Below are 18,031 nucleotides of genomic sequence, written 5' to 3'. Positions count from 1 at the left end.
AGATGACCTTGAATAGTTGTTCTTGAGACACCTTGGGCAGAGTAGATAGAGTCCATCACTGACTTTACCAATTTCCAGAGGCCTCTTCATTGAAGGGGCCTGCAGAACACAGATATTATCAGTGAAGGCAACTATGCTTTTAGGAGTTGAGCTAGTTAAAGAGTGAATTGATATGAGATTATATTTGAAGGAAGGTATGTACATGACTTTATGCAAAATGATCTGAGGAAACAATATCACACTTCCAATCTGTGTTACTTTTACCTTATAGCCGTTTGGAAGGACTACTAATAAGGGATATGGTAGGGTCACAATATTAGTTAAGAGGGACAAGTTAAAGGTCATATGATTGGATGCTCCTGAATCTAATATCCAGGAGTTTGCCTTATTTTTGAAGCACTCACATGACAATTTGCTAAAATCAATAGAGGAGGTACATACTATTATACCTGCAAAGTTCACAGCACCATTTGTATGACTCGCAGAATTTGAACTTTCTCCTGCTGTTCCAATTTGGAAATGCTGCAACAAGCTCAGGATCTGCCCATATTGTTCCTTAGATATGTTGATTTGTCCCCCCTCATTTCCATCTTCTAATTCACTTTTTCCTGTAGGCATTGCTTCAGAGGGATTGCTTTGTACACTGGCCACTATTCTTCTACCCTTGTTGAACCTATCAGTTTGATTCAAGTTCTGTCCTCTATTTGGATTTTGAGTGTATGAGTTCCCAAAGTTTTGTGGGTATCCATGCAGTTTATAGCACTTGTCCTTGGTATGTCCCAACCTCTTGCAATAGTCGCAGAATGGGCGAGCCTATTCCCTCATGTTGCATTGTTATTGGCAGCATAGTTGGTCTTGTAGGAGCTAGGTCTTGATGTATTGACATTGAGGGAGGCAGACTCGAGGGGCATTTGATTGTTTGGTTTGATTTCTCTTTGTTTTTCATCCTGAACTAGTAATGAAAAGGCTTGTGCAAGATTTGGTAATGGATTCATCATAAGGATGCTACCTCGTACGACAGTGTAGACTTCATTCAGTCCCATGAGAAATTGAATCAACCTTCTATCCTGCTCAGCTTTATGCATATTCTCCTTGGCACCACATGTACAGGCACAGTTGCAGTGGGTCATCTTGCTCAAGGTGTTTAGCTCTTCCCATAACTTCTTCAACTTAGTGTAGTAGCTTGTGATGTCCAACACACCCTGAGATAAATCATTTATCTCCTTTTGAATTTGATATAGCCTAGCGCCATTAGTTTGCTCATATCTATCCTCGAATTCCTTCCACAGCTCAACGGCATCACTAGCATATTCTACGCTATCTGCAATCTCTTTGGAAAGAATTGAGAATCCAAGACGTTACCAATCGTCACATCGCTCCCATTGTCTGTACCTTTGAGATTGGGGCTCTGGTGGTTTACACTCACCACTTATGAACCCTAGTTTATTTTTGACAGATAAACCACGCATTACACTGCGTCTCCAGGATCTGTATCCGATTCCACTGAAAGGAACTGAAACGAGCATTGCTCCAGGATTATCCGACGGGTGTAGGTAAAGAGGATCACTTGGATCTATTCCGGTGTTCGTTGCAGCTGGAACAGCTGTGTTGCCGGCAGATGAATCATCTTGGTCTAAAATCGCCATGGATGTGTGTTATCCACTAGAAATCTGAAGAATTAATCGTCAATTTCGCGATTTGAAGAGAATTAGGGCAAGCTTCGATTTGGTCGAAGAGATGAAATCACTAAGGGAACAAATTGGAGATGGTGACCGGAGATGAAGGTGAATTGTCGGGGATGAGCTTCACCCGCTCTGATACCATGTTAAGATATGGAATGAGTGTGGAGTTGAAGCTCAAGTTCGAGCTTCAATGGTGTTCCTCTAGAACATTCTGAGGGAGGAGCACTTTGTCAGATGAGGAAATTTAGAAAATAAAATGAAGTGGAAAGTCTAGTCATTCATTACTGTAATGAGTATATATATGTACATGTATACATGCTGAGTTGGCAGCTACAACTAAACAATTTCTAACTACTCAACTAACACATTCTACTCACATAACAGTATATACATGAATATTATAAATATACAATTCTCAACATATACCATGTTAAATAATTGATTGAGAGGACCATTTTCATAGTTCGACTCCTATATCTGACTTGGAAATTCATGTTATCAGATGTCAAACATTATACCGTTGACATATTAATTTGAAGTCCATTATTATCTATACACTCCTATGTCTTAGCAGGTGCCAAGGATAACTGATAGGCAAAAGGTCGCACAGCTAATTTAATCTTTATATAATTAATAATGCAACATTTGATTTTCCTTTATGTATCTCTGCATAAAGTACAATATATGAAATATTAGTATTGGTTTAACTTATACTATCCACATATCATTTTATATGGGACTGTATATGGAGTGGCAGGTGCACAAATAGTCATTCTTAGGGATGCTATTTAGAGTTTAGCTAGTAGTACTTATTTTGCCATGAAATTTTAAACTAAAAATCTTAAATGAAATTCAGGATGCACGGATTAATTCGTAAATACAGCCTTTTAAAGTAGCTTTGTATAGTGTTATTTCTACGTATATGGAATATGAATATACATGGTACACTGTAGCCATACATTTATAGGAGTATGTCAAGTTAGAAGTGCGCAATTTTTAGCTGAAACCACCATTTAAAATGAAGAAGGAAAAAAAAAAACTTTGAGAATTGGATAATACAAAGCTGGAGTTCCCTTGGCATTAGAAAACATGAAACCAAGAAATTCTTCACAAAATATGAATCTATGGATGTATAAATAACAACGGAAAACCATAAATCAGAATTACTTGAGCTCAAGATAATTTTATCTTTTAATTTATTAAGAAAAACAAGAAGCCCAAGGCCAAAGAATTATGTACATGTACAATTACAGTGTTTGTGCGTTGAAATCTAGTTAACTTGTCATCATAAGTTTGAACTCATCAAAGCTGAGGACTCCATCTCCATTGATATCAAATCTCTGAATCATAGCTTTGCAATTATCAATGGAGGTTGACTCACCGAGTCGACTCAGCATTCTTTTCAAGCTCTTAGGAGTAATGTAGCCACTCTCCTCCATTTCATACATTCCAAATGCTCCAACCAACTCACTCTCCTTATTCCTCTCCTCTTCCATTCCTTCCATTAGCTTCGTAAAATCCTCCAAACCCAACAATCCATCCCCATCGGAATCCGATAGCCTCACCGCCATCTCCGCCTCCTCCACCGTCAGTTCGCCTCCTACTGCCTTCACACACCTCCTTAGCTCAGCAGGTGAAACTTTGCCGTCTCCGTTCTCGTCAAAGTACGTAAATACCCTCTCTAACTCGCTACTATTATTACTTCTGCTACTAGTATTACTCATCGAAAGACGATCACTAGTAATAGTTGTTGTTGTTGCCTTTTTGAGTGAAATCCTCTTCCTTAATCTTGAGAAATAAGATTTGTTTTCAACACTAGGTACAGAAACCGATTCCATGCACATGATGCACGTATAGTATAACAACTAAACTAGTAAGTCTAGACTGGTTTTTTCCTTTCAAGATAATTTGAGATATGTAAGTAGAATACAAAGGGTTGAACTTGAAGCTAAAAGGAAAACTTTGGATATGTTGATGAAGGAAGAGGAAAGGGATATATATATATATATATATATATTTATAAAAGAGATGTAGTTGGGGTGAAGAATCAGTGGGAGTTGGCATTTTTCCGTGGGCAAAGCACGTAATGGAAACTTCGTGCTGGGCATGAGTAGGAATTATATATGAAAAGACTCTGTATTTGGAAGTTGTACGGCGTTAGTTTCTAGATAAAAAATGAATCTGGTTTTTAGAAGGTTTGAAAAGTAAAAGATCGTCACACACGCTATAAAAGATAGTATAATGATAATGATGTGAGACAGAGCTTGTGGATATATTGAAGGTAAATTTGACGCGTTTGGTTTGTGTGTGTACAGTAGGGAGAGGTAGGCCATTCTTCAAGTTATACCAATAATGAAATTTTTTTTATAACCGTGAGCCCGAAATATTTTATGTATATTTTAACTCATTAGACGCAATATTTATTACCTTCCATCAGTATAGATATCGAATAACTTAATTCATTAAAGCTTGGATAGATGGAAGAAATTATTAATTAGTAGTAGTTTTATTTTGCTTTTTTTTTTCTTTTAAATTTTTGATGAATTTTTTATTTTCCATTGATCACTAATCATAGCCTATTGGTTGCTGTTATTTTAATATTGAATTGGCATTTGTCATGGTCGTGTGTGTGCCTGTATATATTTACGTAATCTGATGCCATACCAAATTGAGGATTTTAAATACAAAACGTCTTATTAATTTATATTTGAATCTCTTTCTAATGTTTCTTTAGTTACTTCTTTCTTTATAAATAAGAACAAATAAAATATGAATGTTGGTAGTAGGCATTTGTTGAACCGTGGTGTGTGTTTTTGTTCGAAGAAACTTAAAAAGCTATTTCTGGAATATTCTTTTCTTTGGTTGTTACCTTTTGGCCTTTCTTTCTGGTCTAAGGGGTGAGACGAGGTAGAGGAACAATATTTTATGGTCTTAGAGTTGGTTTTTATAGAATGATATCTAAAAGAAAAAATTACAAGAAAATAAACGTGACTTCACGCCATAATAAAAAATGGTTCATGTTTTTAAGTTTTGTTTCACCTGGCCCATATGGTACATATTTTGAAAGTACCAGCAAATTCAAAATCTGTGTTCTCACAATTATTGCTTCTAAAAGCTATGGAGTTAAATCGGTGTTCTCACAACATTTCACTCTCTCGTCTTCTCACATATGCTTCAAGTGGCCGTCCGCCATTACTCTTCTCTCACTGTATTACCTGGTTGGAAATGTAAGAAAATTGAAGAGTAGAAGTCCACCATTGAAGGCCATTCAAAGCTTTGCTTCGGAAAATAGGATTTTTTGAAAATAGAACAAGAATCTTGTATAATAGTGTATATATGAGTGTATAAACACATCTTATACACTTTTATACACCTTTATACAAGCGTCTGTAGACGAACTTCTTCCAAGATTTTCAGTTGCAATTCTTGTTCAAAACCAGTCCAAATCTCCATTAAATGACTTCAAATTTTATATAGAACCTCCTTATGCTATTTCTAACAAGTCTAAATAACACCCACTCCAAATTTCTCGCAAAACAAATTCGGAATTTAAACCACATATTTAAGCTTGTTAAAAATCTAATTTTCACCACCCAAATGGATTTGGTTTGTTGAACTAATATTTGAGTCACAATTACTGATTCAAAAATTAACTTAAAAGCTTGAGCAATTTTTAAAAAAATTAAATAGTAATTTCGAGAACCTATTCGAGTTGGATGTTGAATCCTAGCCTATTATTTTTGAGCTAATTGATTATAAATTGAAATATGAGCTATAAAATTGAAAAGTAGGGAGCCCAGCTATTATCGTGTGAAATTTTCCCTATCTAAAATAGCCTTCTCTTTTTCCTAAATATGCTTTTTAACTTTTTGTTTGGCACAAGGGTAGTTGGAAGGGGCTCGGGTAAAATGAGTAATTACATTTCTCCGTTCTGATATTTATCATTGAGTTTAAACTATGTGCACAGTGTACAAATTTGTACACATCAGGTTGAGTTAACTAACAACAATAAGTAAATCATCATAACATATTCGATATAGTAGTTAACTTGAAATTAAGGATTAATCTGCTATAGTAGGTTAAAATGTTCACTTAGTCATGAATATAAACTTAAATCCTTTATTATTTGGGCAATTTTCGCTAAGACCTCCTGAAGTTAGGAACCGACCCTTTGGCCTTTTAGTTATGGAAGTGATAAATGTAGTCTTTTATGATTGTCGAGGAAAAATGTGCTTAGTTGGTGCTCTCTATATATATTGGAGGATTATTGTAAAGATATGTTGGGATAAAAATAAAAATGCCACTCAGGAATAATATCCACGGTAAATAATAATAACACAAGAGAGTAACAACGACACCAAATATTTTAACGGGATAAAATACAATACCCCGGCGGAGCAATATTACCACTATAATATTACAACTTAATAGTATTGTCAAGAGACTACTACAACTTCGAAAGAAATAACACTCTTTATTTTAAACACCTCACTACAATATTACTCCCACTCATTATTTATCTCACAGACTACAATCTGTGGATTACTCTCTCTAACTCTCTGTTGCTTCCCTCGATTTGGTGTGTCTAAACAAGAAGAATTGAGCCTCTATTTATAGCAGGAATTGCCAAAGTTTGGACCAATCAGAAGGTTCAATTTCATTGCAATTTGCAAAGTAAATTGCCACCGCCCAAAGTTTGTTTTGGTTTCACTGACTTGTTGCAACTTGCAATGCAACTTAAAACCTTTTTGTTTCTGCCGTTATTGAACAAGTTGTCATTGCAACTTGTTTCTTTCTTATTTTAATTGCTTTTAATTTTGATTGGCCCCACAAACCTCTCCCTTAATTTTGATTTTTCTTCTTCATTCCAAGACAGGATCTCAATCTCTCAAAATCTTCAAACTTGAGAGGCTTTGTGAAGATATCTGCAACTTGATCATGAGACTTCACATACTTGAGCTCAATTTTCTTCTTGGCAATGCATTCTCTGATGAAGTAATACCTTGTATCAATATGCTTCCTTCGATCATGATACATTGGATTCTTCGCGAGTGCCTGTGCGGATTTGTTGTCAATGCAAATCTCCGTAGCTTCAATTTGTGGCAGATTGAGCTCCTTCAATAATCTTCTCAACCAAATAGCATGACAGGTACAAGATGCTGCTGCTATATATTCAGCTTCACAAGTCGAGAGAGTAACAATTGGTTGTTTCTTTGAACTCCAAGAAATAACAGAATCACCCAAGAAAAATACAAAACCAGTTGTACTTTTTCTATCATCAATATCTCCGGCATAATCACTATCACAAAATCCCATAAGGTTGAAATCATTAGAGGAAGAATAAAATAACCCAAAGTAAATCGTACCTTTTAGGTAACGAAGAATTCTTCTAGCGACCTTCAAGTGAGTGGAGCTAGGAGCTTCCATGAAGCGACTTACTACTCCAACTGCAAAGAGTATATCTGGCCTGGTACAAGTCAAGTACCTCAAACTTCCCACAAGGCTTTTAAAAAATGTGGGATCCACCTTTTCTCCTTCATCAAACTTGGATAATTTTGTCCCACTCTCCATCGGTGTGTTCACGGGGTTGCAATCGAGCTTGTTGAACTTCTTCAATATCTCTTTTGTATAGCTTTCTTGAGAGATAAAAATTCCATCCTCCATCTGCTTCACTTCTAGGCCCAGGTAATATGACATAAGCCCTACGTCTGTCATCTCAAACTCACAGGACATATCTTTCTTAAAAGCTTCAAACAAACTTGAGTTATTGCCCGTGAAAATAAGATCATCAACATAAAGACAAACAAGTAAGATATCTCCATTAGTATGAACTTTAAGGTAAAGGCAATATTCATGGAGACAACGAGTAAACCCATTGTCTTGAAAATATTTGTCGATGCAACTATTCCATGCTCGTGGGACTTGCTTTAATCCATATAAAGCTTTCTTCAACCGCAACACTTTATCTTCATGGTTTTTGACCACGAAGCCCAATGGTTGTTCAACATAGACTTCTTCTTCAAGATAGCCATTCAAGAAGGCTGACTTGACATCTAGTTGATGGATCTTCCACTTTATTTGCGCCGCCAAAGAGATCAGCAAACGAATCGTCTCCATGCAGGCAACAGGTGCATAGACTTCTTCATAGTCAATGCCTTGTCTTTGCTTGTAGCCTTTAGCCACAAGTCGTGCCTTGTATTTCTCCACATCTCCATCAGTATTTTTCTTTACTTTGTATACTCATTTCACTCCAATTGCTCGATGACCCTTGGGAAGAGTTGTTAACTAACAAGTGTTGTTCTTCTCTATTGACTCAATCTCCTCCTCCATGGCTTGTCTCCACTTTTTGTTTCTAACAGCTTCATCAAAGTTCATTGGTTCACTGTCAGCAAAGAGACAACATAAAAAATCAAAATTAGTAACTTCTTTTGTGTCCTCATAGAGCTTTTGAATACTCCTTGTCCTTTGCGGTTGTTCATTTGAACTTTCTTGAGAAGAGGGAGATGCAACATTGGTTGGAGGAGGAGGTGGAGTTGTATCCTGCACAGGTTCCACGGTCTCTGATTCTTATTCATCACCAAAATATGGAAGAAAATCATATGAAGTTTCTTCCTGAGCTTCCCAATCCCATGCCAATTCTTATCAAATTCAACATCGCGACTTACCACCACCTTACCGCTGCTTGGGTTGTATAACTTGTAGACTTTTGAACTCGTATCATAGCCAACAAACACATGCTTGACACTTCGATCGTCAAGCTTCGCTCTCCCTTGCTGTGGCACATGAGCATGTGCTATGCTCCCAAAGATTCTCAAATGTTTGACACTTGGCTTTCTTCCACTCCATGCTTCTTGAGGGGTTTGATCTCTAACATGTCTTGTTGGAGACTGTTGTTCAAATAAACTGCACAAGAAACAGCTTCGGCCCAAAATTTCTTGGGCATACTTTTAGCTTTCAACATACATCGAGCCATATTAAGAATCGTTTGATTCTTTCTCTCTGCAAATCCATTTTGTTGGGGTGGATAAGGTAGCGTTAGAGGGCGACGAATTCCATGAGACTGACAAAAGTCATTAAATTTGTTTGAAGTGAATTCGCCTCCTCTATCGGACCTTAGAGCTTTAATTTCATAGCCACTTTCTTTCTCCACAAGTACTTTGAAATTTTTAAAAGCAGCAAAATCTTCAGATTTTTGGTTCAAGAAATAAACTCAAGTATTTCTACTAAAGTCATCAATGAAAAGCAGAAAGTATTTACTTTTACCAAAAGAATGTGGATTGATTGGTCCACACACATCAGTGTGAACAAGCTGGAGCGGCTTGGTTGATCTTGACATGGCCTCCTTTGGAAAACTCCTCCTTGCATGTTTTCCTAGAAGACAAGCTTCACACAGTTGATTTGGATGGTTGATTGATGGTATCCAATGTACCATGTTCTTTTGTCCCATTGATTTGAGTGCTTCAAAATTCAAGTGCCCAAATCGCATGTGCCAACACCATGATTCATCTTGCACATTAGCCTTCAAACACTTTGCATCAATTATTTTAAGATTCAGAGAAAATTATCTATTCTTTGTCATATGCACTTTAGCAATTAGAATTTCACTTGAATCTCTAAGCCAAAGATGCATATTTTTCATGTGGATGTCATATTCCTTTTCAAGAAGTTGGCCCAAACTCAAAATATTACTTTTTAATTTTGGCACATAATAAATATCTTGAGTTAGCTTGTGACTACCATCTTTACAAGAGATCAGAATTGTACCTATCCCTTCGATTTGAATCTTTGAGGTATCTCCAAAGGACACATTACCTCTCACCATTTTATTGATCTCCACAAACTTTTCTTTGCATCCACACATATGATTGCTTGCTCCATTGTCCAAATACCACGAGCTCCAATCATCCCTGTCTTCTTCCTTGAGTGCCAGTAATAACGTTGACTCATCTTCTTCTTTCTTGTCGTTAACAAGGTTAGCTTTTTCTTCAACATTGCTACGACATTCCCAAGAGTAATGGCCAAATTTATGATAATTATAACCCTCAATTTTTGATTTGTCATACCTTTGTCCATTATTTTTTTTGTAGTAGCCATGTCCTTTTCCTCCTCTTTGTCCACGAGCACGACCTCTGAATGCTTGGTGGATTTTAACTTCATTGTTGAAGTTCTTACCATTACTTCTTCCTCATCCATAACCGCCACGGCCTCATCCCCGGCCATTCCCTTGATAGCTTTTTTCACCTCCATAATCCTTAAAGGATGCCTGAGTTTTAAGAAGTTGCTCCAGTGGCACTTCTTGTCTCCTCTTGATTTTTTCTTCATGGGCCTGTAAAGAACCCTCCAATTGCTCCACCATCATTGAGTCTAAATCTTTAGACTCCTCAATAGCACAGACCACAAAATCAAATTTAGGTGTTAAAGTGCGAAGGATCTTTTCTACCACACAGACATCTTCTATGTCCTCCCCGTATCGTCTCAATTGATTTACAACAGCCTTTACTTTTGAACAATAATCCGAAATGCATTCGGATTCTTTCATTTTTAAAACTTCAAACTCAGCCCTTAGAGTTTGAAGTTTTACCTTCCTCACCTTGTCAACTCCTTGGAGAGAATTTTGTAAAATCTCCCAAGCTTCCTTTGAGGTGGTAGCATCTGTCACCTTCTCAAACATGGCATTATCCAAACATTGGTGGATGAGCGTGAGGGCTTGTTGATCCTTCTTCCTTGTCTTTGCCAAGACATCTTTTTCATTTTGAGCCAGAGCTTCCTCATTATCGGGTTTTGCATACCCTCTATCTACGATTTCCCATACATCCTGGGAGCCAAGAATGACTTTCATACGTAGATACCATTTCTCATAATTATCTTTTGTGAGACGGGAATACTGAAAAGACAGCGGACCATTAGTCGCCATGGCTCTGATACCACGTCGTTGGGATAAAAATAAAAATCCCGCCCAGAAATAATATCCACTGTAAATAACAATAACACAAGAGAGTAACAACGACACCAAATATTTTAACGGGATAAAATACAATGCCCTAGTGGAGCAATATTACCACTAAAATATTACAACTTAGTATTTCAAGAGACTACTACAACTTCGAAAGAAATAACACTCTTTATTTTAAACACCTCACTACAATATTACTCCCACTCACTATTTACCTCACAGACTACAATCTGTGGATTACTCGATCTAACTCTCTGTTGCTTCTCTCGATTTGGTGTGCCTAAACAAGAAGAATTGAGCCTCTATTTATAGCAGGAATTGCCAAAGTTTGGACCAATCAGAAGGTTCAATTTCATTGCAATTTGCAAAGTAAATTGCCACCGCCCAAAGTTTGTTTTGGTTTCACTGACTTGTTGCAACTTGCAATGCAACTTAAAACTTTTTTGTTTCTGCCGTTATTGAACAAGTTGTCATTGCAACTTGTTTCTTTCTTATTTTAATTGCTTTTAATTTTGATTGGCCCCACAAGATACCCTTTAAATTTTGAAAAATATAATACTTGACTCACATTTAAATTAATAATAGTTCTTAAAAAGTATGAAAGTTCTTATAAGCCTAACTTAAATTAAAAGCTTCAAAATCTTTATTTGTAATTCTTAATTGATTATTTCCCAGTTTCCACTTCTTTTAGTTTTAGTATGTCTGGCACTTGAATTTGTTTCTTCTTCTTCTTCTTTTTCTTCTCGTTGGCAAGAGGTATATATGAATATAAGGACGGATGGATGTAGCATATAAGTTACAGGATCAATCGAACCTTTTAGCTTTTCACTTAAACATTGTATGAGTGTCAAAAAATCTACTAGAAATATATAAATAGTAAAGTTCGAATATATAACACAAATAGTCAATGAATATTCTGGTTCCGCCGCCTCTGTATGAATGGGGGAAGAATGTAAGAGGGAGTATGGAGGATGTGAATGAATTGAATAGGTAAGATATGATGGGCGTAGCAGCTTCATGTATGGTTCATGGACAGTTAGATGTTTGGTGTTTGCCATAAGGGGGAGTTATAACGTGTCTATCTTTCTAATTCTAATTTATTGATTTAACAGAAAACTGTTTTTGGTACTTCAACTCCAATTATTAGGAAATCATGTGATTGGGAGTACCGACGTTTGATCGTTGGCATGTGTCGTACAAATTGCTCTTTCTTATTTCTTAAAATAAAATGTTAATTAGCATGATACACAAATGGAGGTCGCAAGAAATTTGACACAGTATTGAAGAGGAAATTTCATACAATAAAGAGGAAATTACAGGCTCTCTTATCTTCACGGGTTCCTTTTTATGTTATTTGTTTATTTAAATATTATGATATTGTTTTTTCGTACCGGAATATTTCGTACTTGGTATGAAGATAACTAATATTCTTTTAGAGTATTTTGTGATCTGAATATCTCTTTTTATAATTATTCGGTATCCGGAAATTCGAATTAAATTCGCTTTGCATAAACCTATTAAAGGAGAAAAAAAGCTTTTTACTGGGATCCAGTCTTATGACTCGAATTAATGACTTCTGATTAAGAACAAAAAATCCTAGTCATCACAGTACAATCCTTAGTAGTGCTGTGCACAACACATACTTTGGTGGGCAAGGAATTTAAGTATGGGCATTGTTTCTCATCCCTTAATCCTTACCATGAACGAGTTGAATAGTACGTCAGGCCTTGGAGCATAAATTATACATCCTAAATTCGGTGGGCAAATGGAATTCAATGAACTTTGATATTGTTGGAATAATATAGAACAAGCTTATCAAATGTGTATATAAGATTTTGAGCTTTAATTTCTTGCCAAAACATTACCGACATAGATTACCTTATGAAAACCATCCAGTCAAACTAAAAAAAAGTTCCAGCATGTTATTTATCGATTTTGATACCTCGTGTAATGTTGATATTTAACTCTTTATTTATATGAATTAAACATGTTTAAGATATGTAAGAATAATATATATATATATATATATATATATATATATATATATAAGATTCATCCGATCATATTCTAGTGAACATTTATGCTGAAAATTCAGTTCAGATGTCAAATCACTACTAGAAATTCTGCCAAAACTGACTGGACTTTTTCGGTCGGTCAACAAGACCAGCAAAAAACGAGCGACATTTGATCATTATTTCTTTGATCATTTATTTTTGGCGCAAAAATGCGGAAAACTATTTTTGCGTCCTGCGAAATTTATTTTTAAAGAAACCGACCAATAAATTAAATAAATATTCAAAAAAATTGACCGAAATAGGTGGGTTATTTCTGTCGATGATTTTAAAAAGTTAACTAACTGATTTCGGTTGGTAATTTTAAAATACTAACCGATTTAGGTCGGTAATTTTAAAATACTAACCGATTTCGGTTAGTAATTTTATTTTTTTAATAAAACCGACCGAAATCGGTCGGAAACTGCGATCAACTTCAGTCGCTATTTATTACCGACCAGCTTTATTTCGACGGATTAAAGCCGGTCGAAAATCGGTCGGTTTTTCCAGTTTTCCGACTGATTTCGGTCAATATTCCTGGATGATTTTTCGCAGTTTTCTGGTTGTGAATTGTCAAATGTGAAATGTGAATGCCAAAAAATATGAAAACTCAAATTGCAGAGTTTAAAAATTGAATTAACTGAAACGTTTTTAAGAAAAAACAGAAAATCAAGCAATAGAGGTATGGAGGGTTGAATCGGTAATAAAATATGAAGGGAGCAATTTCGTGTAAGGTTCATCAACTATTTGTTAATTTGAACTGTGCAATTAATTAGGCAAATCACATGTTAATTATTGAGTGAGAGGAACCCATTTTCATACATCTCCTCTGACTTGGAAATTCATGTGATATTTATATAGTTGACGTCTTTGAAGTCCATTGTTTTCTTTTTATATATCTTAACATGTAGCTCAGAAGAAACATTAAACAAGAAGAGGAAATTCAGTAGAAAAATAAGGTAGCTCTTTCTCATTAGTCTACATATTGTGACTTGATATAAGCCATACACCTAACGCATGATATATGTTAAATAATTAAATGTCACCTTAATATGTTGTGTGTTCAATGTTCCAAGTCAAAATAGATTGTCTATAACTAGAACCCTTTATTATTGTAGTCTTTGGTCTTTGTTATTAAAAGACACACTAATCCTCTTCCATAACCAACTGTAATTAACTAAACAGCTTACCATTTCGCTATTTTGATTATCCACCTAGTAAGAGAATGGTCATAAAAAGGTGGCTCCTTATCAAATTCGTTTTGTATTATTTTTACTTAATTATGTCATAAGCAAAGATTAATTAAGTGCCTTGTCGAGAAACACTGGTAGAACTGGTATCAAGAAAAAGCAAGCGACATCAGAGATATCACGCTAATAATATATATGAATAATTAGTTAAAAAATAAATAATATAGAGGATCAAATTGACTGTGTAAAGGAGCAACAAAAGTGCAATACTCTTGTCACGACCTAAAATCATGCGACATTATTTACGCCCAATGAGCGCACCTATAGGCAAATCCTCATATTTTTTTCAATTGCATAATAAACTTTAAAGTGCTTTTAACATGTTTGGCTGGCCAAAAATAACTACAGCTGCTAGCCAAACATATGCACTGATTATATATAAAATATGCATGTTATAATATTAATATACAAAAATATATATATATTTCGGCTAGTATTTGTGGGGAACTATATTGTGCAAATTTCACAATTTCGAATGTTGTTCAACCGGCCAAGCACAAAAGTGGCCTTGGAAGATGATTTGAAAGACTACAGTCCCAACAAAAGTGGCCTTGTGGGTAGTATCTCCTGAAGCATGCCTGACTCAAAAAAAATTGACGAGAAGGGGTTAGATAATGTGCGGCAGATGCTACTTGTGTGAGAAAACTTGTGAATCTGTGGACCATATTATTTTGTATTGTGAATTTACTTGGCAGGCATGTCTAAAGCATCCCTACAGAAGATCTGGAGAGCTATTCCTCTTAACATAGCTTGGACTATATGGAAAGAAAGAAATAAGAGGTGTTTGAAGGCAAGAAAGAGCAGCTGCAGTCTGAAATATACTTGTTTGCATTATTTGTACTATATGGAAAGATGGAAATGTTGTCATGAATTTACAAACATACCGGACATACTAGACTGCGTAGGATTTGAATGTTTTTAAGCCAGCACTATCTCCGTATTTTCACAGTATCCACTTGATACTATTTTTAATAAAATCTTCACCTTATCAAAAAAAATATTACGTATTATGAGGGAAATTTTCGTATATGTACCATATATGAAACTATATTACCAAATATGTTCATAGTTTGCATATTACCATTCATGCTAATAGTATTTCTACAAAATATAGACCGTGCATTAAATAAGGAATCATTGTAGTTGTAGGCTTCCTTATTTAGGGGCTAAAATTGAGGGATTAAATATTCTTCCAAATCTTCCAAACGCAAATCACGCACATTAATCTTCTTCGTCAGTTTCGTTTCAAATTTAGCTTCTCTACATCAAACGCAATTATTCTTCTACAATTCAAAAACGAATTGATTATTCTTCTAAAATTCAAAAACGAATTGATTATTCTTCTACAATTCACAAATCAAAAACGACTAAATCTTCTACAGTTCTTCTACATCAAATGCAATTATGTCCAAATTTCAGTAATACAAAGCAAAGGAAAAGAGAGCAGCAATTCCACCATTGGCAGCCATTAAAAAGCTTGAAAGCTTTGAATTCAAATTTGGGTTTTCAAAAATTATTATTTGTTTGGATTGGGTGTTGTTGAAAATAATTGGGAATACAGTTTGGAGTTTATATCTCAATTTTGAGGGGTTTTGGTGAAGATTAGACTTGCTTTTGACTGAATTTCAGATTGAAACTCGAAGAAGAAGACGTATATTGCAGAAATTGTAGATAAATTGAAGAAAAATTGTAGACTGTTGTTTATTTATTTTTCTTTTATTCATTTACTTATTGTATGAAAGTTGAACAACATTGTATAAAAATTGTATTTAAGTGGATGATTTAGTACTGTTTTGGACAAAAATATGTATCAAAAATGTGAAACATACATTTCAAGGGAAGCATGTTGAGTCCAAAAATGTACCCAGTTTGTAGATAAATTGTAGATTATTTGTATTCTGATTGTAGATGCTTTATTTTCTGTTTTCATAAATAAAAAATGACTAAAACCTCTACAAATCTTCTGAAAAAACGCAATTATGTTGAAAATTCCAATTATGCTACAATTGAATGGGAATTGGGATATTAAAATTCAATGTACCCAGTTTGTAGATATTTTGTAGATAATTTGTAAACATTCAAATTCTGTATTTTCATATTAATTTTTCAAATGGTATGTAGTTTTATTGTAGATTAAATGTAGAAAACAAGCCATTGTGAGTCTTATTTGACTCATTCCTCACATTCAACCTATTCTACAAATTCACGCCTCTTTAAATACAATACAACCATACTTTCTTGAATTTAAAGGTATAGGAATATATATAACTTAAAAAACATCTTCTCCTCTGCACAAGTTAGCTCCAAAACAGACGAAGTGGAATAACAAGCTCCCATCAAAACTTTTAACACAAAAACACAAAGCTCAAAAATAAATAAACAACATTCTACAATTTTTCTATAATTTTTCTACAATTTCTGCAATATAATGTATGTAATTTGTTCTTCTTCTTCGAATTTCAATCTGAAATTCAGCCAAAACCAAGTCTAATCTTCACCAAAACCCCTCAAAATTGAGATATAATCCAAACCATATTCCCAATTATTTACAACAACACTCAATCCAAACAAATAATAATTTTTGAAAACCCAAATTTGAATTCAAAGCTTCAAAGCTTTTTAATGGCTGTCAATGGTGGAATTGCTGCTCTCTTTTCCTTTCCTCTTATATTACTGAAGGGACCCGAAATCATAACCATCAAAAGTTATTGCTGTGTATGAAACTTTGAAGGTTTGACTTCAATTTTGACTGGTTGTACAAGAAAAAACCTTGATTTTGGACGTTAATGGTAGAAGGTTTCAATTGTTTTTCTGGATTTAGCAGAGGGTTTCAATTGTTTTTCTGGTTTTTCTGGTTTCTAGGTGTGTGGTGATACGTGAGTGAGGGTGTGGGGTTGGAAGAGAGAAATATGGGGGGATGGGGATTTGGAGGAATATACGTTACCATAAATTTAGGAGTGATATAAGGTACGATTAATGTACAGTTAAAATACCTTATGGTATAGAATTGGTAATGAGGTATACTAAATGTAATTATATCAAACCTTAAACATTGAGGGTAATATAGTTTCCTATATGGCATAGGAATGTAAAAATTCCTTATGTATTTAGCATTCAAATGTAAGTGTAAGCATCTCACAATTTTCAGACTGCTTGTTCCAATGGTTAATGGTAGTTACCTATTTATTGAATCAGTGGACTCAATCCTCATGCATAGTCGATGCCAGGTCTAGAAAGTACACCATAGATGATCAGGGTAACTTACTGTAAGATTTTGCTTAGACACTTCACAGTTGTTAAACTTTGACATCTTAGAGTTTGCTCCATATATTCTTCAGCTATTTGAGATATATTTTCTTTTAAAGTATACTTCTCATTTAGCTTAAGAATGTGACATGTTCAGCCTATGTTATGTTTATGTTATGCTTATTAATTCAATAAAGGTTCAAATTAAAATGGTTCACACGATGATCAACTCGGATTAAAGACATTTATAAACCAATTCATTTTGAAAATATTCAAAGTTTTCAAGAGTTAATTTTATGACGACTTCGTCCAAACAAAATAGGACATCTCAACATTGAAATAAAAACAATGGCAAATCCTAGGAAGCTGGAAATTGAATGAGAAACAGAACAGAATTGGCTTATAGACTAACTTAAATTGTCATGCACTGATGAAATTTGAAAATGAAGAAAAAGCAAAAAGAAATAACGGACGTATCATAGAGTAAAGAGAAAACAATGAATGCGAAACAGAAGAAACTTTTCTATGCACAAAACATATGCGCCTTGCACCATGCAAAACATATGCGCCTTGCACCATGCAAGCTAAGTCTGGTATTAAAGTGGAGAAGCATAGAGGGGTGGGCTCATCATCCCCGCGTTTCAGTGACTAGAGGGGCGCACCCATCATCTCCAACTAGAAGGAGGCGAGCCCTTTGACTATGACTAGTGTGATTGGTCCTAAGGATTGGCCCTAGACAAATTTCTCAGTTATCAAAAAGAATACTCACTGGACCTGGACAGTTCATCTGGGCAAATGGCTAAGCTGAAACGGAAAGAAATTTCTTCAAAGGCACACAGAAGCATCGAA

General features: G+C 35.0%; 2 protein-coding genes across 2 annotated transcripts; both read right to left on the bottom strand.

Moving 5' to 3' along the window:
* Positions 1–821: 821 nt before the first annotated feature.
* On the bottom strand, positions 822–1,646 carry LOC109205298. The gene is made up of 2 exons (XM_019368004.1): positions 1,427–1,646; positions 822–1,321 (listed from the first exon to the last, which is right to left on the bottom strand). Exons 1-2 carry the CDS (start codon positions 1,644–1,646, stop codon positions 822–824), a joined length of 720 nt encoding a protein of 239 aa, XP_019223549.1.
* A 1,171-nt stretch (positions 1,647–2,817) lies between these two features.
* On the bottom strand, positions 2,818–3,683 carry LOC109205300 (putative calcium-binding protein CML19). Its single transcript, XM_019368006.1, has one exon. The coding sequence runs from the start codon at positions 3,524–3,526 to the stop codon at positions 2,957–2,959; it is 570 nt and encodes a 189-aa protein (XP_019223551.1). The 5' UTR covers positions 3,527–3,683; the 3' UTR covers positions 2,818–2,956.
* Between the last annotated feature and the right edge of the window lie 14,348 nt (positions 3,684–18,031).

Source organism: Nicotiana attenuata, unplaced genomic scaffold (assembly GCF_001879085.1).
Source record: "Nicotiana attenuata strain UT unplaced genomic scaffold, NIATTr2, whole genome shotgun sequence".
Lineage (NCBI taxonomy): Eukaryota > Viridiplantae > Streptophyta > Magnoliopsida > Solanales > Solanaceae > Nicotiana > Nicotiana attenuata.
The sequence above is the reverse complement of the archived record's forward strand: the minus strand, read 5'-3'. Positions and strand labels throughout refer to the sequence as shown.